Raw genomic sequence first — 23,883 nt, forward strand, 5'->3', positions numbered from 1 at the left:
TCCGTCAGGGAGACCCAAGCTCGCTGCTCATTTTTAACTTTGTTGCGGATGCCCCGGCGGCCATGGTTAATAAAGCAAGGGCAGCGGGGCACATTAAAGGGCTGGTAGCCCACCTTATTCCTGGTGGGGTTACGCATCTGCAATACGCAGATGATACGATGCTCTTATTTGAATCCGACGACCACATCATAGCTACCATCAAGTTAGTACTGCTTGCTTTCGAGATTTTATCGGGGCTTAAGATCAACTTTTTGAAGAGCGAAGTGATCACCATTGGGATGGATGATCTAGCTAGCACTCGGATTGCGAATCTACTTAATTGCAAGCTAGGGAGCTTCCCGATTAAATACTTGGGCCTCCCGATCTCGACCAAGAAACTAACCATAGCGGAATGGGAGCCGCTGTATGGGAAAGTCGCTAACAGAGTGAGCCCTTGGAGGGGCAGGTTTATGTCCTCGGCAGCGAGGCTTATCCTCACCAACTCGAGCTTATCTTCCCTTCCTATATTCACAATGGGAATGTTCCTACTTGCGGATGGGGTTCACGCTAGACTCGATACTCCGCGTTCCCGGTTCTTTTGGGAAGGAGCTGGGACCACGCGCAAGTACCACTTAGTGAAATGGGCAGCGGTTTGTAGGCCAAAAAAATTTGGCGGCCTAGGTATTATGAACTCTAAACTCATGAACGTGGCCCTGCTTACTAAGTGGTGGTGGCGTCTCGCCCAAAACGAGTCGGGACTCTGGGCAGACATCCGTCGGGCTAAATATTTCCCGGATGGGAATTTGTTCAAGGCTAAAAGCAACGGTTCGGTCTTTTGGAACGGGGTCCAAGCGGTCCGACCGGCTTTTACAGTGGGTGCGCAGTTCCGGGTAAACGATGGCAAGTCCACACGCTTCTGGCTCGACCATTGGTGGGGTCCGGAACCGTTCTGGCAATCACACCCGGAACTGTACCAATTGGCAACGGACACCAACATTATGGTGGCCGATGCTATGCGAGTCCAGCCTCCAGCCATCTCTTTTATCATGACTCTAGAGACTACGGAGGCCGCTAGCTGGGACGCTTTGACGGCTAACTTGGGAGGGCTGACTCGTAGTAATGGGGCGGATACGATTACGTGGAAGTTGACCTCCTCCAATAGATTTACGGTCAAGTCCCTATACGACAAGCTCTCCGAGGGTACTACGCTGGATATAGCTAGGGGGCTATGGAAGGCTGGCATTCCTCTCAAAATCAAGATTTTCCTATGGCAAATGTTTCGCAACCGCTTACCTACTTTGGATAACGTGGCCAAGCGCAATGGGCCGGCGGACGGAACGTGCACCACTTGCGGTTTAGGGGAAAACGCGAACCATGTGTTCTTTGGCTGTGTGCTCGCTAGATTTGCGTGGAGTGCGGTTAGAGACGCCTTCAAACAAAATTGGAATCCACAGTCTAGTCACGATGTGCTTTCTATCTTAACGTCGCAAAGAGGGGCCAATGCTAGGATTGTTTGGAGATGCGTTGGGGCGCTACTTTGGTCCCTTTGGACGGTTCAGAACAAAATTACGATAGAACACAAGTTCCCGGTTCACCTCGCAGATATAATCTTCAAATGTCACATTTTCCTTCAGGTATGGGCACCGCTGGGGAAGAAGCGTGATGTCGAACGCATGAACGAGACTATGGAGCTGATCAAGACGACCATGGTGAAGGCTCGACAAGGGATGATGGCTTGATCATGAGACCTCTACTTTTAGCTATCTATTGCCTTGATGCTCCGCTTTTGCGCTATTGAACTTGTGGCTGTGACCTTCTTAGCTTTATCCTGAGCCATGGGCTCGATGACTGTTTTATTCGGTTTGTAAGACTTTATTTGTGTGGATCCTGCCTAGTGGCTTTATTAATTTAAAGCTGGACGCTCCCAGCGTCTATGTTCCAAAAAAATAATCTGTGAGAGATTCTAATCATTCGTGCTTCCATGTCATTTTAGTGATTAGTACTGTATTCCTTTTTAGGGACAATTTGGAACCATGAAAATTTTCTTCGAATCTTTGGTATACATTTTTTTAATGTAATGGACGAATAATTCCCGGCCTCTGCTTACAGGGATCCTTGGTGTACTTAAGCGCATCATATATACATGCCATGGCTCCCATTCTCTGCCACGTTCTCAATCGCCATCTGAGCAGGCCTCATGGCACTCACCATGGCTGCTTATCCTTCTTATTAATTTCTTGATTCAAAGTTGAGAGAAACTTCTTGTTCGGCTGGTATTCAGATACAGGTGTGTTATACTGATGCTTATCTTGTGGACGAACTGATGAAGCAGCGGTGTCCAATTCGGGATTGCGCAACGAGGTTCAGAATAGCTACTTTTGTGTGTTGGATATTTTTCGCGTGGCGGGGCGGACTGTGACGCCCTAGAGCGGGGCGGGGCGGCTTCCGTCCTCAGAGCTCTTCTGTGGCGCCCTAGAATGGTAAAACGTCAAGAGAGCTAATCTTAATCCCAACCTCATTCTCTTCATGGCCTTACCATTTTCCCGTATTTTTACCGCACAGTGGCCATTTTCTGGCAGTACAAGGTGTTCTCTGATTACAGGCAGGTGAGGGCTAGATCCGTGCAGGATGGCCATTTCCTGGCTCGCGAAATTCTTAATGTGTTCAATTGTTGATTGCTTGGATTGCATTCGTCTGTGTGCTGCGAGTATACTGTATATACCTCTAAGTTTTAGTTCAGAACTGAACATATATACTACCTATGTCTCATAATATAAGGCGTTCTTTTTTTTACACTGTCAAAGTGTCAAAAAACACCTTATATTACGATACGGTGGGAGTACTTGTTTTTCCTTTCATTCTCTTCAATAAATTCCAGTGCAATGTATTGCGAGTAATTTCCACTCGTGACAGGCTGGTGCACATGTACTTTGTGAGACCTTGAACTGAATTTTCTGACGCCCGTGCTATATGCTGATGGACATATAGGCAAGGGAGAAGAAGAATAATGCAGTTTAGGTGCTGGTAATCTGTGACAAGTTGGCAAGGGACAGGACCATGAGCTGAGTACCAACTACCAACTGCAGTAACTTCAAGAGTGCAGTCAGTGTCATCTTGATTTGATTTCTCTGGGGCCATAGACTGCAAGACTGCAGGTTAACCTACCTCTATCATCTGTATTCACAGCAAGCTCTGGTATACACACACACACATATAAGCGCGCGAGAACTAAAGGTCCTTTTTGTAAAATTCTAGCTAAAAGTATCAGGATTCTAATTCGATTTCATTGAACCAAGATAACCTCTAGGCCCAGCTATAAAAACAGTGAGTGCAGCTGTCATGAAAAACCATAGGGAAGAAGAGTTCCTCACTGTCGAAGAGTGTGTCAGCTCCGATTTATTGGCAAATTGGACTAGGTGATGCACATAAGCGGCATTAACATCGTCGCCCTATCATAAGGAGTGTCACCACTAGCGGCTGCGCAACGCAGGACTGCTCGTCCAGATTCCTGTTGCCTCCCAATCCCATGCAGTGTGGTCATGTAATGAACACCTACTCCTCTATAGCATGGATAGTCTTTCTCATGGAGTAAAGGTATGAAAAACAATCACAACCGCACGCGTGAATATAGCATAAACGTGTTAATTTATAAAGGCACTCTTGAGACCAGCTGGTGGCTCGACATGTAGTTATGTGACAGTCTCCAAGCTAGGTGCCTGAATGTGAGGTGCAGTATGCTTTAAGATCATCACAAAGCTTGTCCTTAGACCACCTACCTTGTGTATGTACCTAGCCTTATTCACCTGCCTTTATATTTGCCATTTATGTTACACACCTCCATCTTTGACGTGTCTCGCCATGATGTATATATAGTATATACTAGGGGTTGGGGTGCGCTGATATATGCGCGCCTCCTGAAGTGGCCCTCTGTGGTGCTAGCTGGAAAAGCGCCCGTTCCAGTACCTTTTGTCTAATTACTGGCAAATATGCACAATTTACTCATATGCATGGCTGCTTCGCTCCCTGATTTCAGTTGTATGCACGATCATTCGTATATGCTAGTAGCTCAGATCCAGAACGGAAGAACTTGAATATGATTCACTTGTACAAAAATGGAGACTTGTGCTTTACAAATCAAATGCTTTCAAACTTGAGGACATGCGTTTCAATGGAAAGTTGGACCCATTTACAGATGAACTATCCGTTCAGTTACAATTTACATAGATTCACCTGAAGTGTTATGCTGGCTAGCTCGTTTCCATCCATCCATATGCTACTCTTTGAGAGAAACTGTATTAATTGGCAATATAACTGCATATGAGTCGTCAGGTGAAACTGTGTTGGCAATATAACTGCATATGAGTCGTCAGGTGAAACTGTGTTGGCAATATAATGGTTGACTCTGGAGTGCCTGACCAAACAAGACAAGACTGGGGGCAAGCAACAAAGAACCACCTGAATAGGCCAAGACTCATGTTGCACAAAAGTGGTGTTCGAGTAGAAAGCGAGGGACCGGGCATTGAAGAAACTTCTGCCGTGAGGGAGAAGCGGAAAGTATGTGTAGTTCAACCAAGTTTGGAGGACAGACTGGATTCTAGTCTCAAGAAGATTAGAGTTTCATCAGACTCTTCTTCGCAATTCCAAATGATCGTCCATTCGAGTCCTTCTATGCGGCTATGATCGGGTCACCGAGGCAGTAATCGACTATCATGACATGTTGTTGGAGTACTAGTATTTATATCTTCATGACCGTTTCCACAAACTAGTGTAGCTTGTTAAGATGGTTGCATTCAACATGGTGGCAGCTGCAAGTTGGACCTATAGTGCAACTTCAGCTTGGACCCTGAATCAGAGACAGCAGAAATGATACACATTTGGTACCTCTTGCCAACAAGATATGTTTGATTAATTTATTTTCTATATATCCATGGTAATCTTCATAAATTTCGTTGTCCAATCTAGAGCTTGCTACTGTATATTAACATCAGGCAATGAACAGAGATGAACAGAGTAGGGCTCCTCTACAGCTGCATGCCATTCTTCAGAAGCTAACAAACAGCTACTTGCTGGTTAATCCCTACGCCAACCACACTGCCTTCAAAACTGCACGGCCTTGGGACGGAGCTCATGAATGCCTTCACGACTTCCGTGGAGGCATCTCTCCGGAGCAAGCACATGGCGTACTCCATGACCGCGGCGTCGCAGGGTAGGACGATCCTCCCGTCATCGCCGCCTGCAAAGCCGAACTCCTCGTGGGACATCGTCAGGAGCTCGCTTAAGATCGACGTGCCGAGGTATGCCAGCGGCACCTCGAACCGTGCCCCATCTATGGTGTACACCATGCAGTGGCCCTTCATCGCCACCGACGGCGACGTCGCGCAGCACTCGCCATTGGCTGCTCCTTTCGGCGCTGTCGTGCTTCGGGTGAGCCTCTTCCTCCCCATGGCCGCCATCCTCTGCCACTTCTTTGCCATCTGAGCAAGTCTCTTGGCACTAACCATGTTTCTTTTCCTCCTCCTTGTATTTCTTTCTTGGCTAGGTGTGGTAATGTTGCTTTGGTTTCTGGATGAACTGATGTGCTGGTGGTGGTGCTAATCTGATGTATTTATAGGGGCGAGGGAGAAAGAAAAGTGAACAAGTCAGTTAGGTGCAGCTATCCTGACAGTTTGGCAAGGGACATGGCCATGCGCACAGAACATGCAATGCTAACTGCAAGAGTGCAATGTGATCTTGATTTGATTTGTCTGGGGTCATCAGTCTGCCACTTGTTGGACAGAACTAGCGCTGTAGTCTTTGGGTATGCTTGGACATCATAGTGTGCTGCCATACTGATATGTTTCAGTGGAAAATAGTATAAGAATCATACGACTGATATGGAGACCATGTGTAAATTAGGGCCATTTTTTTTTGTGATTGCACAGCTACATACAAACTAATTATTTTGGGTGCCTGATTAATCATACCATTACGAGTCAGATGGAGATATATTTAGTGTGGGAGTTGCTCATGCAACAAGAAGATGTAATCTCTTCCATGGTCCACACACCTAGCTAGCTAGTACAAGATTACAAGTAGCTCATGATTTTTGGTTTAGACCTGTTCATACTATATCATTTGGCAAACCTTTGTTGTGCCTATGACATACGTAATCCGAGATGCATCCTCTACTCTACATGGGCGACAAGTTAGCATGCATGAGCTTCAGAACATGCAGTGCTAATAGCAAGTGTAAGGCCAAGATAACAATATGTGTTCTTATCAGAGACAACAGCAGTAGCAGTACCTGGGGTGACTGGAGAGATCAAATCAGCCTTTCCAGCGAGCTTGCCACACTGAGACAACCAGACAGGTGCATGCACAGCTTCTCACCTACAGATTAATCCAGGTATTGCGACAGATTAATTTTACCATCACATCATCAGTTTCAATCCCAAATTAATTGTTAATCCAGGCAGATTGTACTATGATTTTGAAGTGGTCAAAAGATCAACGCAAGAAAGGCCTGCTGAGACATATATGTTCTCTAAACATATATGAGAATAATTCATATATGTTTAGAGAACATGTTTCAGCAGGTCTTTCTTGCATTGATATATGAATCATTCTTATTGTCGTCTGCATAAGTTCCTCAAAACCAAGAGGACTACAGAAAGCCGGAAAATTAAAAAGGCTGAATACGTCTGTCCACAAGGAATAAATCCCCTTCTGAATCATTCTTATTTATTTTTGGCTGTATGGTCGCGTCGAAGAAAATCAAATATAACCGAAAAGATCACAATTTCAAATATAATACATGCATAAAGGTTATATGGCACTTTCACAGGAAACAAATAAAGGTGGCTGATTCACAATAAGTCTTATTCTAGTCATGTGTACTCCCGTATCCGAGAGATAAGAAATGCAAGAAGCAGCAGTCACCGCATGAGATGCCGAAAATCAAACAGATCATGTGGTGGACCAGCACAAACTTTCAACTCAATGTTCAGAGAGAATAGATTGCTACGAGCCTGAACAATTGCGTGTCTGCAACTCAGGGCCCACTCTATATACTTATAATCAGTAGGACTGTAGGGCATCATTACCACCCACATGATCAATTGGTATCTCGTCGCGCAAGCACAAACAGAAATGGACCAACTTTCAGGTGGTCCTTGGTCATACAAGTCTCTTCTTGGCCACTAGTTGAAACAGGTCGGCATGGCAGCCATTTGTAATGTCCAAGCACCCAAGACTATACTGATGGCCCAGAGAAATCTAATCAAGATCATTGCTTGCCCCTGCACTCTTGGAGCATTGCATGTTCTAGTTCATGGCTCTGTCCCTTGCCAACTTGTCATGATAGCTTGATAGCTGCAACTGCACTACATGATGCTTCCCTCCACTCTCACCTATAAATCTACCAGCTTACTGACACCATTTCATCATCAGTTCATCCACAAGCCAACCACTACAACACCTAGCTGAATCCCACCTGATACAAAAGTTTCTCTGGACTTTCAGCCAAGAAACAAGGAGAAGAAGCCATGGTCAGTGCCAAGAGGCTTGCCCAACCGGCTAAGAAGTGGCAGAGGATGGCGGCCGTGGGGAGGAAGAGGCTTGCCCAGAGTACGGTGGTGAAAAGAGCCGCCGAGGAGTGTTACGCAACGACCTCAGTAGCGGTGAAGGGACACGCAGCGTGGTGTAATAGAGCCGATGGGGGTCGGTTCAAGGTGCCACTGGCGTACCTCGGCACGGCGGTCTTCATCAAGCTTCTGAGGATGTCTCAGGGGGAGTTTGGGTTCACGGGCAGCGACGACAGTCGCATCGTGCTCCCTGCGACGCTGTGGTTATGGAATACGCCATGTGCTTGCTCAGGAGAGATGCTTCCACGGAGGTGGTGATGGCGTTCCTGAGTTCCATTGCCAGGTCATGCTGCTTTGACGGCAGTGTGGTGGCGCCACACGTAGGGTTTAGCCAGTATGTAGCTGTTTGCTAGCTTCTGAAGAGCGGGAGCTAGCTAGCTAGGATCCTTGTTCCAGGCACCATTTTCTGTTCAATGGAAGATGTAAATACAAAGTTAGTAGATTAGAATAGGGAACAAAAAATTGTGATGCAATTAGCAAAATATGCAGTTCAACCGTCTGTTTCAGAGTGGGTACTTCAGTAGCACAATTATATTTGTGTGTTAACAAATTCAGTCAAGGCGTACACCTAGAAACTACAACTAACGCAGTTCTGCACACATTTTCTTTTAAAGAATTTAGTGAAGAGAAAAGCAAACGCTGATACATTCAAGTACACACGGCATATGATCAGATAGCAGCTTAGACTTAGATGAAAGGAAACTTCCGTTAAACAAAAAACTCAGCTGAATAATTAATGGACACATGCACATTTAGCAATTATATGAAAATTAAAGCTATGACATATACCTCTTAAAACAGGGTATCTTCTTTTTATTTATTTCTGACTTGTGTGAAAATGGGGGAAGCAACAGTGAAATGCAAACCACGTGAGATGCTGGACTGGAAACACGAGAATGGTCATGCACATACAAGAACAAAAACTGAAGAAAGAATGACGTCAGTCGAGCAAGTTGATTCAACATATGATTGATCAAGAACCAATCTGAGACTGAAAGTTTAGCAGCGACCAATCACAACCATAACGAGTTCCTGATCATTTAGTCCTACGTTTTCTTTTCCAGCCAGACATCAAGTTCGGACCTTCAGATAGAAGCATGATCATTGACACTGATGATATCTAAACCCGATCCTTCCATAACCTGAGTCACAGAACAGAACATAGCCTTATCCCTCACCAGCTTGTCACACTGACAGATGATATGAGAGAAAACCTATGCTTTGATGCTCCAAACATTTGGCCCCAGCACAATCTAATCCAAATTAATCATACAACACTGCATCTGCTGATCCCATGGTCTTGTCCCCTGCCATCTTTTCTGATTACAACTACACTTCACTGTCACGATGTCCTTCCTCTCGGCTATAAATTCAGCAGACGGCTAAGCTCAACAGCATCACTTCATCAACTCCACCACCAACAGGGCATTATAAAATCTACATCCCACTTCTCCGAATTTCTAGCTAAAAAAAAGACACGCAACCAACCATGGTCAGTGCAAAGCAACTTGCTCAATTGGCGAATAAGTAGCAGAGAATAGTAGTACTTAAGAGGAAGAGGCTGACAGCAACAGCCAAAGAAGATGAAGAGTGATGCACCTCAATAGCAGTCAAGGGCCACTGTGTCATGTACTCGGCCGATGGGAGGCGCTTCAAGGTACAATCAGTGTACCTCAGCACGCCAATCTTCAGAGAGCTCCTGAGGATGTCCAGATCAGACTGCCTTGTGATGCCGGAGTGATGGAGTATGTCATGCGCTTTCTCAGGTGAAATGCATCTGCCGAGGTCGAGAACGTGTTGCTGAGCTCTATGTAAGTCCCTGAAGAACATACATTCAGGATTTCAGAGCCTGTTCTTGTCCAATGTTCTCTGTAGTTTACCTGGATAGCGTAGATAGTTAAACCTAGGGAACAGGAGAAGGAAAAATGTAGTGTAATGCACTACAATCTTGCTAGCAATCAAGAGGGAACAATAGTCGCAGCTGTTCTTCTCTTGCATATAGATTGCATACGGTGAATAAATAATTGATGCAACTGTTCATTTAGATGCCAATAGTTCAATACTGCTTTCATAAAGCTGAATAGAAAATACACAAGTTTTAATACATCTATCATATAAGCCAGGTTATTAATAAAAAAAGAATGGATAAGTGACATGAGCAGGGGGGATACAAGAGAAATTAGTACTCCGCAGTATAAGGAAGGTTTCTTCTTAAAATAGATATTATCAACATTTACATGTTACTGAAGAACTGGACACCCCTGAATCCATATAATTTTGAATAAGGCAGCCGGCAGCCAGCACAGATTTGGCATATGTTTGCTACTCCCTCCGTTCACTTTTATAAGGCCTTGAAGACATTTCAGACAATGTGCAGAGGAGCCTATTTTTAGTTGTCTGAAATGTCTTACAAAAGTAAACGGAGGGAGTATTAATCTTCAACCACATTTGAAACCATGGTTAGGAGGCTTGCTTGCAGGCTTGGAAGATCAAACACTTGTGGAACAAACACTCAAGACATTTGTTAATCAATGCCAGCAGGTGAACATCTGTATGTACCATCATCAGAAAATAAAGAGAGGCAAAATATATACTCCCTCCGTTCCTAAATATAAGTGTTTCTAGGGATTTCACTATGAACTACATACGGATGTATATAGACATAGTTTAGAGTGTAGATTCACTCATTTTGCTCCGTATGTAGTCTCTTATTGAAATCTCTAAACAGACTTATATTTAGGAACGGAGGGAGTAGATGTATTGTGCATGAAGAAAGCAGGTAATACAGCCTGTTAATAATAGAACAGGGCGCAGTTCGAGAGCAACTATTACTACGACTTAAGACATACTCCGTTGCTGACAAGTACCATAAATCCATAATACACTACCAGAAAAACTTCGTTTGCCGACGGCCAAATCTATGCCGACGGCACCCGTCGGCATAAATGACGCTATGCCGACGGCCAAGGGCAGGCCGTAGGCGTAGAAAAGCCGTCGGCATAAATACATATATGCCGACGGGGCCGTCGGCATATACGAGGCCGTCGGGACCGCTCGAGGTAAGCCTACGGGGCCCGTCGGCATAGGAGCGGCCGTCGGCATAGCCCTTGCCGTCAGCGCTGACCGTTTGACGACGTTGAGCCTACACCGACGGGTGGTAACGGCGGCCGTCGGCATACCCGTGCCAGCCCTATGCCCCTGGCCCATACCCCTCTGCCACGTCATCGATCCGTGGGACTGCACCTCCGTGTGTGCACAGATATGCCGACGGCCTAGCCGTCGGCATACATTTTTTTAGTTTTATTTTAAATTTCGCTTTATACTACCTATGGCAAATATATGCCTACGGTATAGCCGTCGGTATAGGCCCCTCTGCCACGTCATCGATCCGTGCGCCATGCCACGTCATCGATCCGTGGGACTGCACCTCCGTGTGTGCACAGGTATGCCGACGGCCTCGCCGTCGGCATACATTTTTTTATTTTTACTTTATTTTCTCATTTTTACTTTATTTTAGTTTTTGTTTTTGCATAAGATAATTATGCCTTATCTAAAAAAACATACCCTGATTGTATATCGATTGCCCCCCGTTACGAACGTTGCTATCGTCGTGTCACGGAGGGGGGAAACGGTCGACACGGAGGGAATTCTAGTTGGTGGGGGGATTCGGGGTGTAGCTATGTCACCGAAACATCGCACGGGTCCCGATGCATATGTGAAAGTGTTCAGGCATGCGTAGACGCCCGTCTTGGGGCTCCGCGGTGTGCCCCCCTGCACGCAAGGCAGTGCCGCCGTCACTTGGATGGGGGCACACCCCGGAGACGCGTGCCGCCTCTTCGGACATGCCACCACACCACCCCGCATGTATGAGGGCCCGGTGCGACGCTCGGGTGGCATTGCTACCCCCCAGGGCCCCCGTCCCGCCTAACCCTGTAGCGACCACGGGATCTAGCCCTTTGACTTTGCATGGACGGGCTTTGAGCAGTGGACCTATCCACCCGGTTGTGGTAGGTCAGTCCATAAGAACACTTTGGAGCAACATCCGGGCCAGACCCATGGCAAGATCCCCTCCGTGTAGACCCGACGCGTCCGTTTCCCCCTCCAGGTGCCGGCGGCGGCGCCGTCCGTGAGGGGGGGCACACCCCGGAGACGCGTGCCGCCTCTTGGGACATGCCACCACACCACCCCGCATGTATGAGGGCCCGGTGCGACGCTCGGGTGGCATTGCTACCCCCCAGGGCCCCCGTCCCGCCTAACCCTGTAGCGTTTGACCACGGGATCTAGCCCTTTGACTTTGCACAGACGGGCTTTGAGCAGTGGACCTATCCACCCGGTTGTGGTAGGTCAGCCCATAGGAACACTTTGGAGCAACATCCGGGCCAGACCCACGGCAAGATCCCCTCCGTGTAGACCCGACGCGCCCGTTTTCCCCCTCCAGGTGCCGGCGGCGGCGCCGTCCGTGAGGGGGGCACACCCCGGAGACGCGTGCCGCCTCTTGGGACATGCCACCACACCACCCCGCATGTATGAGGGCCCGGTGCGACGCTCGGGTGGCATTGCTACCCCCCAGGGCCCCCGTCCCGCCTAACCCTGTAGCGTTATCCACTCATCGGCTTAGCCGTCTATGCCGTCTATGCCGACGGCTTAGCCGTCGGCATAGGCCTCCCATCTATGCCGACGGCCGGGCCGTCGGCATACGTCCACGTTATCCACTCCCCCTGGCTGCTGACATGTGGGCCGAGCCTATGCCGACGGCCATGCCGTCGGCATAGGGCCAACCTTATCCCCTCGCGCGGCCACCCTCCTCCTCTCCACTCATTTCTCTCCCTCTCACCGCACCCGACCCCGACCCCAACCGCCGCCGCCCACCTCCTCCGCCGCCCGCCCTAAGCACGCCACCGCCCGCGCCGCCCCGAGCACGCCGCCGACCGCGCCTCTCCACTCCGACCCGTGCCGCCCACCTCGAGCCCGCCGCCGCCCGCGCCTCCCGGCCCCGACCCCGAGCCACCTCGCCCCGACCCCGGGCCGGCCGCCCCGCCCCGACTCCGTGACGCCCCGCGCCGGCCGCCCCGCCCCCCCTCCGGCCTCCCTGCCCCGACCCCGCGCCGCCCCGCCTCGACCCCCCTTCGGCCGCCCCGCCCCGACCTCCCTATGGCCTCCCCGCCCCGACCCCACGCCGGCCGCCCCGCCCCGACCCACCACCGGCCTCCCCGCCCCGACTCCGCGCCTCCCCGCCCCAACTCCGGCCGGCCCTCTCAAAGGTGAAATTTTATGTATTTTTAGTGTTTTTTAGTAATTTTGTAGCTAGTTAGATAGGTATTTAGATAGGTATTTAGATAGTTAGATACATAGTTAGATAGATAGTTGTATACATAGTTAGATAGGTAGATAGTTAGATAGATAGTGAGATAGGTAGTAACAAAATTTGGTTAGATGAGATGCTATATGTTGCATATGTTGCAAAAAAATTTGGTGCGATGAGATGAATCAATGAGGAGCAGATGATGTTGTTGCTATTTTTTTTATACTCATAATGATCTTGATAAAATAATTGAAGACAAAATTTTGAAACTTACTAAGATGTGATGATCTTGCTAAAAAAATGATAGTCATGATGATCTTGTTAAAAGAATAGAAGACAAAAGTTTGACACTTGACTGAGATGTGATGATCTAAGTTGTTTTTTCGGTGGAATTTGCAGGCTTTGTGGTGTCACATTTCACCGGAGTGGCCGTTGTCTGACGCGTTGGTCCCTTAGCATCCCTCTGCTGTTCGACTACTTCCTCTACAGTGGAGGGTGAGCTACAAATCCATCACCTCCTTTTTCATGTGACTAGATTTCATTCTCAAGTACTGGCGTAACCTAGGCGTCTCCCGTCCGAAAGGGTTGCATCGATAAATATGCATTCAATTGCATATTTATCACCGCAGCTCTTTCGGATTGTCCAGCGTTTTCCACGGACAGCCCGAGGATGTGTAGATTGGGTATGTTCTCCATGTTCTACCCCGTTCCGAGACAGGATTTCGGCGGCGCCTCCCCATTGTTCTCCGGAGCACATTCTCTCGGCTATTTGCCGAGACGTGTATCTGGAGAACAGCGGGGAGGTGCTGCCGAAATTTTGTCTCGGAACGGGGTAGAATGGAGAACGTACTCAATCTACACATCCTCGGGTGGGATTAGGACCCATCTTTACCTATTAGAGATTTAGGTGGATTAAACGCGGTAGAAACTGAAAATTTGATGTGATTAATTTAAATGAATCCTTAATTATGTTGTGTGGCTTGCAAAAAAGCGAGGATGGCAGATAATCAGTGGATGTACAGTGGTTTTATCCGTCGGAATCGAGTAACATCAGAGTGGATCGCGAAAACCGATGTCTATTTGAAGGAGATATTCCGTCGTCCAATGAGAATTATCCCACCATGCCCCTGTGCGAGATGTGCCAGACGTCACCGTAGAAATCAGACGGACATGAGTGAGCACCTTCGCACGCATGGATATATGCCAAACTTTGACATGCCGCCGATAAACATAGCCGAGCAGGACCGTGGTAGAGAGGAGGTGATGCGACAACGGATCGATGGATATGAGGACGACGGGGTCAGGGACATGCTAGATGATGTCATTGTTGCAGAAACGGGAAATGCGACACCTTCAGAGAATGAACCGGAGGAGCCGGAGGCAACCGCAAAGGCCTTCTTGGAGGTCTTGGCCTCGTCGAAGAAACCTCTTTATGCGGGGGCGAAAATATCTCAGCTGGATGCCATCTCGCAACTGATTGCAGTCAAGGCTGAGTACGGCTGTAGCCAGAAATGCTTCGAAGCATTCTTGGGAGTATGGGCTAACAGCCTCCCTGAGGGTCATGAACTGCCGAAAAGCATGTACGATACAAAGAAAATCATGAAGGCACTCTCTATGGATTATGAGAAAATAGATGTTTGCCCGAAGAATTGCCTTTTGTTTAGGCACGAGTATGCGGATGACAAGTACTGTAGGCAGTGCGGTTCGTCTCGGTACATTGAGGTGGTCGGTGAGGATGGTGAGAAAAAGCAGCTAACCATCCCCGTTAAGGTTCTTCGGTATCTTGATTTTATAAAAAGATTGCAGCGCCTTTTCATCACGAAGGAGTCTGCCAAAATGATGAAGTGGCACAAGGAAGGTATAAGGTACAATCCAAAAAAAATCATACATCCATCGGAAGGGGAAGCATGGAAGTCGTTCGATGAAGAATACCCCGAGGAAGCAGCCGAGGCTGGGAATGTGAGAATAGCCATATCAGGTGATGGGTTGAATCCATATGGTATGTCGTCCAATCCATACAGCTGCTGGCTCGTGTTTGTAATTCCGCTCAATCTTCCTCCCGGTGCCCTAATGCAACGCAAGACCATGTTCTTGTCGCTCATCATTCCGGGGCCTGATTATCCGGGGAAGCAATTGGGTGTGTTTATGCAGCCGCTGGTGGATGCTTTGCACCATTCTTGGTACTTTCCGACGTTGACATACGACCGGGATCTGCAGAGAAATTTCTTGATGAAAGTTTGGTTGCACTATTGCATGCATGACTTTCCCGGCTATGCTCTATTCTGCGGATGGTGTACAAGTGGGAAGATGCCATGCCCAGTGTGCATGCAGGCTCTGCGAATGATTTGGCTGAGTAAGGGTGGCAAGTATGTAGCCTTTGACCTGCATCGACAGTTCCTCCCTCCAGACCATCCAGACAGGGAAGACAAGAAGAACTTCACGAAAGGCCGGGTTGTTCATGAAGTAACCGAGATTCCAACATTTTCGGGGGCAGATGTTCTTGCTCAGCTAAAAGCTCTCCAGCCTAAAGTCAAAGGCAAAGGCAAAGCCAAAGCCAAAGGCTTCGAGGGATATGGTGAGACGCACAACTGGACTCACATTACCCCCTTCTCACAGCTTCCCTATTTCAAGGACCTCAAACTTCCTTACAATATCGATGTGATGCACACCGAAAAGAATGTGGCAGAGTCCCTTTTCCACACGATCCTCAATATTCCTGATAAGACGAAGGATAACGTTAAAGCTAGAGCCGATCAACAGAGAATTTGTGATAGACCACGTCTGAACATGAAGCCTCCCACAGGCGGTCGAAAAAACTGGTTCAAACTAGATGCTGACTTTGTCCTTAAACCGCCAGAAAAAAAGGAAGTACTTATCTGGCTGAAACACATTTTGAAGTTCACCGATGGTTATGCATCGAATATAAGTAAGGGAGTCAATCTTTCAACGGGCAAAGTGACCGGCCTGAAGAGTCATGACTACCATGTATGGATTGAGCGGATAATGCCGGTGATGGTTCGAGGCTATGTCCCCGAGCATGTCTGGCGAGTGCTTGCCGAGCTAAGCCATTTCTTCCGCACGCTCTGTGCTAAAGAAGTAAGTAAAGACGTGATTGAAAAATTGCATAAGAAGGCACCGGAGTTGATAGTCAAGCTAGAGAAGATCTTTCCGCCAGGCTTCTTTACACCGATGACACATCTCATTCTGCACCTCGCGAACGAGGTATTGTTGGGGGGGGGGGCCTGTGCAGAATCGCTGGCAGTACGGCCCTGAGAGACAGAACAAGCATCTCTGACAGAAATGTGGAAACAAAGCTAAGATTGAAGCTTCCATAGCTGAGGCAATTATCCTAGAGGAGGTGTCAGACCTCAGGACATCATACTATCCAGACCACGTTCCCCATCTGCATAACAAGGTGCCTCGATACAATATAGAAGAGCCGAATTATCAACCCAAGCTCTATCTATTCAACGCGCAAGGTGGGAGGGCTGGGGCCTCGAAACCTTATAACATGCCACAACAAGAGTGGGAGGACCTCATGTTCTATATCTTGCACAACATCAGGGAAGTTGAGGAAGTGTGGATGAGGTAATACCACTACACCATTCCTTTATGTCTTCCACATCATCATGTTTTATGTTCACTTAGTCCCGGTTTAACACCGGTTTTCTTTTTTTTAGTGATTTCGTTCAAGAGGAATGGACGGGAATGAATCCTCCTACTGAGGCGGAGGCACTTACTCTTCTCCGTCATGGAAACCCCGGACGTAAAAATTTTGTTGCTTGGTTCATGGAGAAAGTAATTGTCCACACTCCCCTATTAAATACCTAGTTCAACATTTATTAGTTAACTAATGCACGCAACAATTTCAATTATACTTGTAGGGAAAAGATCCGAACATATCTATGGATGATGAATTGAGATGGGTTTCCATGGGTTTTGACCCTGCCGTCATGACATGTAAAAAGTATGATGTGAATGGGTATCGCTTCCATACAGAGGATCACCAGAACAGCCGGCCTGATCCCAAAACTATAAATACCGGAGTGTACACCCCCGGTCAAAATTCAGTAGACTACTACGGAAGGGTACAAAATATATACGAGATTAAATTCCACCAGGGGCGCGAGACCCTAAGTCTGCCTGTGTTCAAATGTCGATGGTTCGATCCGCGGGAGGGGGTAAAACATACGCCTTCCATTGGTTTGGTCGAAGTTAAACCATCAACCGTCTATGCCGGAGCCGATCTCTTCATTGCGGCTACCCAAGCTACACAAGTATATTATCTGCCTTACCCATGCCAGAAAGAGTACCTAAAGGGTTGGGAAGTTGTGTTCAAGGTGTCGCCACATGGTAAGCTACCGAACCCGAATGAAGACGATTACTACAACATTAACCCCATGACATACGAGGGAGTGTTCTATCAAGAGCAACCTGATGATGATGATGTGGTTAGAAACGATGACGCTAGACCATTGGGTGATGATGATGTGGATCCAAACGATGACGAAGCACGGAATGATGGTGAGACCATTGTCAATGAAAATGACATACTTATGCTAGAAAAGTTAAGCTTAGACGCTGACGACGAGGAAGAGCCTCCACCTCCGTCAGACAACGAAGATGATATGATTGATAGTGATGATGAGACGGACCGAGAAAGAGGTTACAACAGTGATGATTCATATGGTTTCTAGCAGATGTACGTGTCAAGTCTTTTTTTCTATAGTTTAGGAATATGCCTTTTATGCCTTTTTATTAATGTGTTTATTTTCATGCCTTTTCCTTCATTTCATTAATTTACTAATTGCTTATTCTCTTTTCAATGCAGGTTCGTGGAACATGGGCAAGGGGAAGGCCGACGGCGTGGGTTTCCTACGCAAGGTCGTTGGCCTGCCTAGTCGGAGTGGTCGAGCACGTAATCCTCCCCCCCGGCTACTTGACGATGACTCCTCACAGGGAGGTCGAGGGAGAGGTGCCCCTAGAGAAGGAGGGGGCGGGGGGAGAGCCCCTAGAGGGCGAGGTGGGGGGAGAGCCACTACAGGGGGTCGCGGCCAGAAAGAGCGCACCCTCACCGACTTAGGGGTGTTGTCTTCGAGGCCATCCTCTAGTGAGGTACCCTCCTCTAGTGAGGTACCCTCCTCTGGTGAGGAGGAGGAGGAGGAGGACGAGGCAGGCGAGGAGGAGGAGGTTCGGGATGGGGCCGAGGAGGAGGTGGAGGAGGAGGACGAGGAGGAGGAGGATGAGGAGGAGGTTGGGGAGGGGAAGGCAGGCGAGGAGGAGGGTGCTGGCGGGGATGATGGTGCTGGCGGGGAGGGGATTGACAACAAGGGGTGGCTGCGTGGTAACGCAAAGCTACCAAAGCAGGTTCCTGCTACTGAGGAGCAGAAGTGGCTCATTGAGCCCACGGGGAAAGAGTAAGTGCCACTTTATAATAATTTCATTATTTTGCTTGTCACATGCTCATTCCGGTTGTTATTTATTTTGCTTGTCACATGCTAATAGTTCATTCTTTTGCAGCAACTGGATATATTCTAAAGGGGCCCGTATTCCCAACGGCCTCATCACCGTCCTGCTGAAGTTACACTGGCCGGGGTTGTACTGTCCGGATCCAGTCAGGCACCCGGACCATCGGGTCTTGGCCACGAGCTGGGAGCACTGGGAAGCGGCCCTCCACGCGGAGCATGGGACCCATGCCAAGGCCGTGATCACCACTTTCTGGGTGAGTTCTCTTCAGAAGCACAAGTCCATTCTAGTTCCATGAATGATTTAACTCATGGCTTCTTCCATTCTTGTTTCGTGCATGATTGTAGAAATTCTATCGAGTTCTCCCAGAGCACAGGGGCAGAGCGGACCAGATCGTGCTACGCCAATGCAAGAAGAAGGCCCGCCAGATGCAGTACGAGGTGCGCTATGTGGCCATCTCGACATACTACCACGACTATCTTGGTGTGAAGATGACCAAGGAAGAAGCGCGGAGGATGGGCATTACCTTGGAGAGGGACGAGTTCTTGGCGGTAAGTAGAAAAGATTTTTCATTATGCTTTCATTACCTTGTGGTACATTTCACCGTTTCGTGTTGACATGTATTATGTAGGTGTGTCCAAATTGGTGTTATGGAAAAGACGAGTCCTGGGCGGCATTGGTGGATCTTTGGTGTGATGAGGCTGGAGCCTGGGCAGCTATGAGAGTCAAAAACAAGGCTAACCGAGGGAAGGAGGGAGTACATGCTCAGGGAAACCGAAACCACTATCTCCACAAGGCAGTTAATGTATGACTAGCTAACCCCATTAAACATTCTTCTTCTTCTATTTACCATCACTTTCTTATGTATGACTAACCTCTGTTTGGTGGTGTAGGAGGAGAAACTGAAGCGGCCGCTCTCACACATGCAGGCGTGGGAGATCGCCCATACGCGGAAGGACCCCAAGCCTAGCGAGCCCAAGTACTACGGCAAGAAGACCGTGGGGAGGAAGAAGGCCTACTCCGAAGGGTATCTGGCGTTACATCCTGACACACCTGACCCCATTGCGGCGGATCTGGACGAAAGGGTGGTGGTGGGCATGGGGCCGAAGGAGCACGGTCGGGAGGCGGTTCTCGATGCTGTGATCACTCCGTCTATCTCCTACACACAGCTCCGTCGGATCGACCCGACCCTGAGCCAGCGCACGAGCACGCGCATGAGCAGTGCACCGTCACTGTCCCTCTTTCAGGAGCAGCAAACTGTAAGTATTTTCCCTTTTATCTTCATTGTTCCCTTTATTTTCCGCATTTAGTAGTTTTATGAGTCTCATCATGTCATACTGTAGGCCTACATGGAGTACACACGCCAGGAGACCATGGCGTGGCACGACCGCCTTCATGCATACCATCAGCAGAGGGATCGCGAGATGCAGCACGCTTTTCAGGAAATGGCGGCCGGCAGGTGTCCTCAATGGCCATCAGCAGAGGGTCCTCCAGCACAACCAGTGCTGCTGACCTTTGAGGAGTTTGTGGCACAGAATGCTGGCCCCTCGCCGGTTAGTTCATCCCCAATCAATTCACCCAAAGCATGTCATGCCTTTCAACACAGTCTTATATCCCGTTAATATATCTTTTCAACATCCAGGGAACATGTGCATCTACCGTTGGCGGTGGTCTTCGCAACACTCCCGAGACACGGAGCCCGACCACTCCGATCCACGGAGACGGAGGCGGAGGCGGTCTTGGCGGTAGCGCTGCCGCTAGCAGTGACGACCTGGGCTTCGGCGGTCTTGGCGGTGACGACCTCCGCGGTGCTCGACGTCCTGGCGCTTAAGCCTTTCTCGATGCTATGATACTTGCTTGTTCTCGATGCTATGATACTTGTATGCTTGTGATGATACTTATCTTATTGTTGTTTGTGAGATTCTTATATGCTTTGTGGTGATGATACTTATATGTGTGATGCTTTGCGATGCTTCTTAGCGATGCCAATTTGTTGTGTGATGCTGTGTATATGCTCTTTGTTCTATATGCTATTCGTTATATATTCAAATGAATTGAGCTGAAAAGAAATAGAAAAAAGAAAAAAAAACTGGACAGAATCTGGCCGTCGGCATAGGCCTGGCGTGAGCTCCCAGTGGACGACACGTGGAAACTATGCTTGGCGTGAGCTCCCAGTGGCCGACACGTGGCGTGTCTATGCCGACAGCCTAGCCGTCGGCATAATTTCAAACTAAGCCGACGGCTGGGCCGTCGGCATAGACACGCCCATGCTGAACGGCGTCTCGCCACGTGGCGAGAAGCCATTGTGCAACACTTGACGGCGGCCGCCGTTAGGCGATGACGTTGCCGACGGCCAAGGCCGTCGGCATAGATGTACGGCCACCGTCGGCATAGGGTCTATGCCGACGGCTTTTCTATGCCGACGGTCATCCTGGCTACGCCGACGGATATGTTGCCGACGGCCCTATGCCGACAGGGGCCGTCGGCATAGGCCTGACCCGTCGGCATAGGATGCGATTCCGGTAGTGATACATACATTAGTAGTCAATTTTGTTCTTTGCCCGAAAACAGTGATGCACCAACCTACATAGGGAAGGAAGCCAGCCAAGGATCCATCAATGGCTCTCCTGGCTCCTTCGTGTTACTTGTAGCTAGTTAGCCTAACTATATCAATCGAGCTTTTACTTCGTTGGGCCAGTCGGTGGACGTGAAATTGCAGCGGCGTTGAGGTCAATGTGCTCTTGAACGAACTTGTCCGATGTATAATTGGTAGCTCGAGAACCAACGAGCCTCCCCCTCCTCTCCTCTCCCGTGACCGCGCCGCCCCCGCGGGCGGCTGGCCGCGCCCAGCCCTCTCCCCCGCGCGCCTCTCCCTCCCCCTTCCTCTCTGCCGCCGTTGCCGACGCCCGCTGCGGGCCTGGCCCGGGCGACGCTGTTGGCGGCGGCCCCCTGGCTTTTCCCCTCTCGGGTGTCCGCCGGCGCGGGACGGGGCGACCCCGGGCGGTGCTTCTAGGCGGCGGCGGTCCAGCGCGGCGGCGGGGGCTCCCGGTGCGAGCGGGGGCGGACTTCTGGACGGCGGCGTCGCCGTTGGCGGCGGGGTGACGCGGCGGCGCGGCCTGGCGGCGCCCGCTCAGCCCAGATATGGCCCTTCGGGCCCCATCTGGGCCTGGGCGGGCCGGCGGCGGGGCGGGTCTGCTTCGTGGCTTCCGGGAGGCGGGGGAGAGACGATGAGCGGCAGGGTGCTGGCAGCGCCATCGCCGGCTTGCTGCAGTGTGGCGGCGGGGCTTAGCGGGCCCGTTTCGGGCCTGGCCGGGCCAGGGGTGGCCTGGCATGCCCTGCTACCACGTCCGGACGGCTACCGCGACGGTGCCAGAGGTTCTAGCCTCCCGCACGACGGCGGTGGAGGTGGTTCCCTCCCGTTCGGCTTCGGTGCTGCTTCTCCCTCCGCGGGGCGCTTCTCCCCGGTCCTCTTGGCCTCGTGTTGGTGTTCGCAGTGAGGCGGCGTGGGTGACGGCGCAACCGCGATGGCGCATGGTGGTGGGCGGCGGTCTGGCTGGTCGGCTCCGGTCCGTGGGGCGGTGGGGATTGGAGTACGGGAGAAATCCTTGTCGGTCTTCGGCCCTGATGCGGTGACACTTGCGGGTGCCACCATTTCTTCCTGGAGGGTGTTGGTGATATCCATCCCCCACCTCCCTCCGCGTGCCGGGGAAACCCTAGGACATGTCCGGGCAGCAGCATCGTCGGCGTCGCTTTCCTTCTTGGAGGTGTTGTTTTGTACGCGGTGGTCCGGAGCCTCGGGTTGTAGTGGTTTGTGTCTGGTGGGCGTAGCGATGGCGGGTCATCCACGCTCCGTCGAGCTGCCGTTGTTGGCATTTGCTTCTTCTTCTTTTTCTTTTGGGCTTGTTGTGCTGTTCGCTCTGGCGTTCCTGTATCGGTGTTGGTTGCTTTGGCATACAAAACGGGGGAAATCCTTTTTCGGTAACGAACTTGTCCAAGGTTTTCGTGTGGTACTTGAAGGCCATGAAGTTGTACTCATAGATCGCCATAGGGTCGCCCTCCAAGATGATCTTTTCACTGAGTTCGATGAAAAGGTCGAGCTGGTCATGCACGATGAGGCTCTGCGCAGCGAGAGCGACCTCCAGGAAGAACTCCGCAGGCAGCTGCAGGGTCATCAGTGTGCGGAAGAGATCATTTCCATGGAGGCCGGCGAGTTTGCCAGCAGGGGAGACGCAGCGGCGGCTACCTTTATGGTGGCCTTTAGGGCGGCACGTGGCTTGGAGGCGAGCGGTGAGGTTGTCCACTGTCCTTGTGAAGTCGTCAAGTGTGTCAACCATGCCAAGCAAGTTGTCCAACGCCACTTTGAGCCAGTCGGCGAAGGTGGCGTCCGAGACGCAACGCGCCGCTGCACCGTCCAGCACCCGCCTGAGGCGTCCCAGAGCGCCAGGCTGCACAGGGAGCCGCTGGCCACCTGGAGAAGACGATCGGTGCTCGCAAAAATCGACTCCATGTCCATGGCCGGCCACACTATTGACTTGAGCGGATCTTCCACACTAGGTCTTGCTGCCAAGGGAGGAGTAGATATAGAGGGGTTAGCAATCACACACGGTTCTCCATTTAACAAACATCAACGCAGAAACAATGATTCAGAGGAAAAAGCATGGCTATTTCAGGCATGAATTTACAGAAAGAGGCCAAAGTTACAACTTCACGGAAGCTACTAGTTCAGGTTGTGAAAATTATGGCGTGAAAAAGATGGCTAATAGCCAACTCCCAAAGCTGTCCGCTGCTGATTCAGATTGGAAAATTAACCAAGATGATAAGTGTCAAATCCGGTGCTGACTTTTTTACAACTAAAGTTGCCATCCGAAAACTATGAAGAAGAAATTAATGATTGATAGGTTCCACTATGAAGTATGATCTAGCATGAACATTAAATTGAAGTAGTAATAAAGAAGAAATTTCTGCACAAGAATAGAACAAGCAAATCACATCTGGGATTAGGGTTCAAGGGGGATGGGGGCGGAGGGGATTTCCGGCGGTGAGTGGCGGAGTTCGTGCAGCCGACGTACAGATGGCGAGCGAGGAGGATACATACCGCCGGTGAGGAAAATGCGCGCGCGGCGGCGGCGGCGGACTGGAGACTGGAGTCCAATTTGGGTGCGAATCTCGCCTGTCTTTTTTTCTTTTAGAAAATGTTAGATGGGGAACGTCAGATATTAGACATGTTGCAGCGAACTGCCTGACCAGCGTTGGATCGAAATCACCAATCCCAAAGCACCTGCGGCCACCATTTTTTCGACAAAGGGTGGATTTTATTGACTCAAAATGAAGCATCAAGTTGATACAAACATGATGAGAACATACCCGGCCTCTGCATAACTAAGATGCACACAGTCAACACTAACGCACACAAAAACCTAAGCAAGAGAAAAACCCGAAGCGAACAAATCCGCGATCGACAAACTACAACAATGACCATATGCACACCAACCATCTCATGACACCATAAGGACA

At 49.7% G+C, this 23,883-nt stretch overlaps 2 protein-coding genes across 4 annotated transcripts; one reads left to right on the forward strand and one right to left on the reverse strand.

Annotated features, from left to right (window-relative positions):
- Window positions 1-4,875: 4,875 nt before the first annotated feature.
- LOC109747136 (auxin-responsive protein SAUR36-like) lies at window positions 4,876-22,686 on the reverse strand. 3 transcript variants are annotated; one of them, XM_020306224.4, is made up of 6 exons: window positions 22,613-22,686; window positions 9,201-9,481; window positions 8,391-9,065; window positions 7,704-8,007; window positions 6,263-6,348; window positions 4,876-5,575 (listed from the first exon to the last, which is right to left on the reverse strand). In XM_020306224.4, the coding sequence occupies exon 6, from the start codon at window positions 5,478-5,480 to the stop codon at window positions 5,028-5,030; it is 453 nt and encodes a 150-aa protein (XP_020161813.1). In that variant the 5' UTR covers window positions 5,481-5,575; window positions 6,263-6,348; window positions 7,704-8,007; window positions 8,391-9,065; window positions 9,201-9,481; window positions 22,613-22,686; the 3' UTR covers window positions 4,876-5,027. The 3 variants fall into 3 exon arrangements, with proteins under 3 accessions (XP_020161813.1, XP_040246705.1, XP_073354200.1); XM_040390771.3 differs by having other exon boundaries at window positions 4,876-5,807; XM_073498099.1 differs by having other exon boundaries at window positions 4,876-6,348; window positions 8,685-9,065.
- Window positions 7,503-7,859, forward strand: LOC141022986 (auxin-responsive protein SAUR36-like). The gene has a single exon (XM_073499278.1). It carries the CDS (start codon window positions 7,503-7,505, stop codon window positions 7,857-7,859), a length of 357 nt encoding a protein of 118 aa, XP_073355379.1.
- Window positions 22,687-23,883: the final 1,197 nt, after the last annotated feature.

Source organism: Aegilops tauschii, chromosome 5, assembly GCF_002575655.3.
Source record: "Aegilops tauschii subsp. strangulata cultivar AL8/78 chromosome 5, Aet v6.0, whole genome shotgun sequence".
NCBI lineage: Eukaryota > Viridiplantae > Streptophyta > Magnoliopsida > Poales > Poaceae > Aegilops > Aegilops tauschii.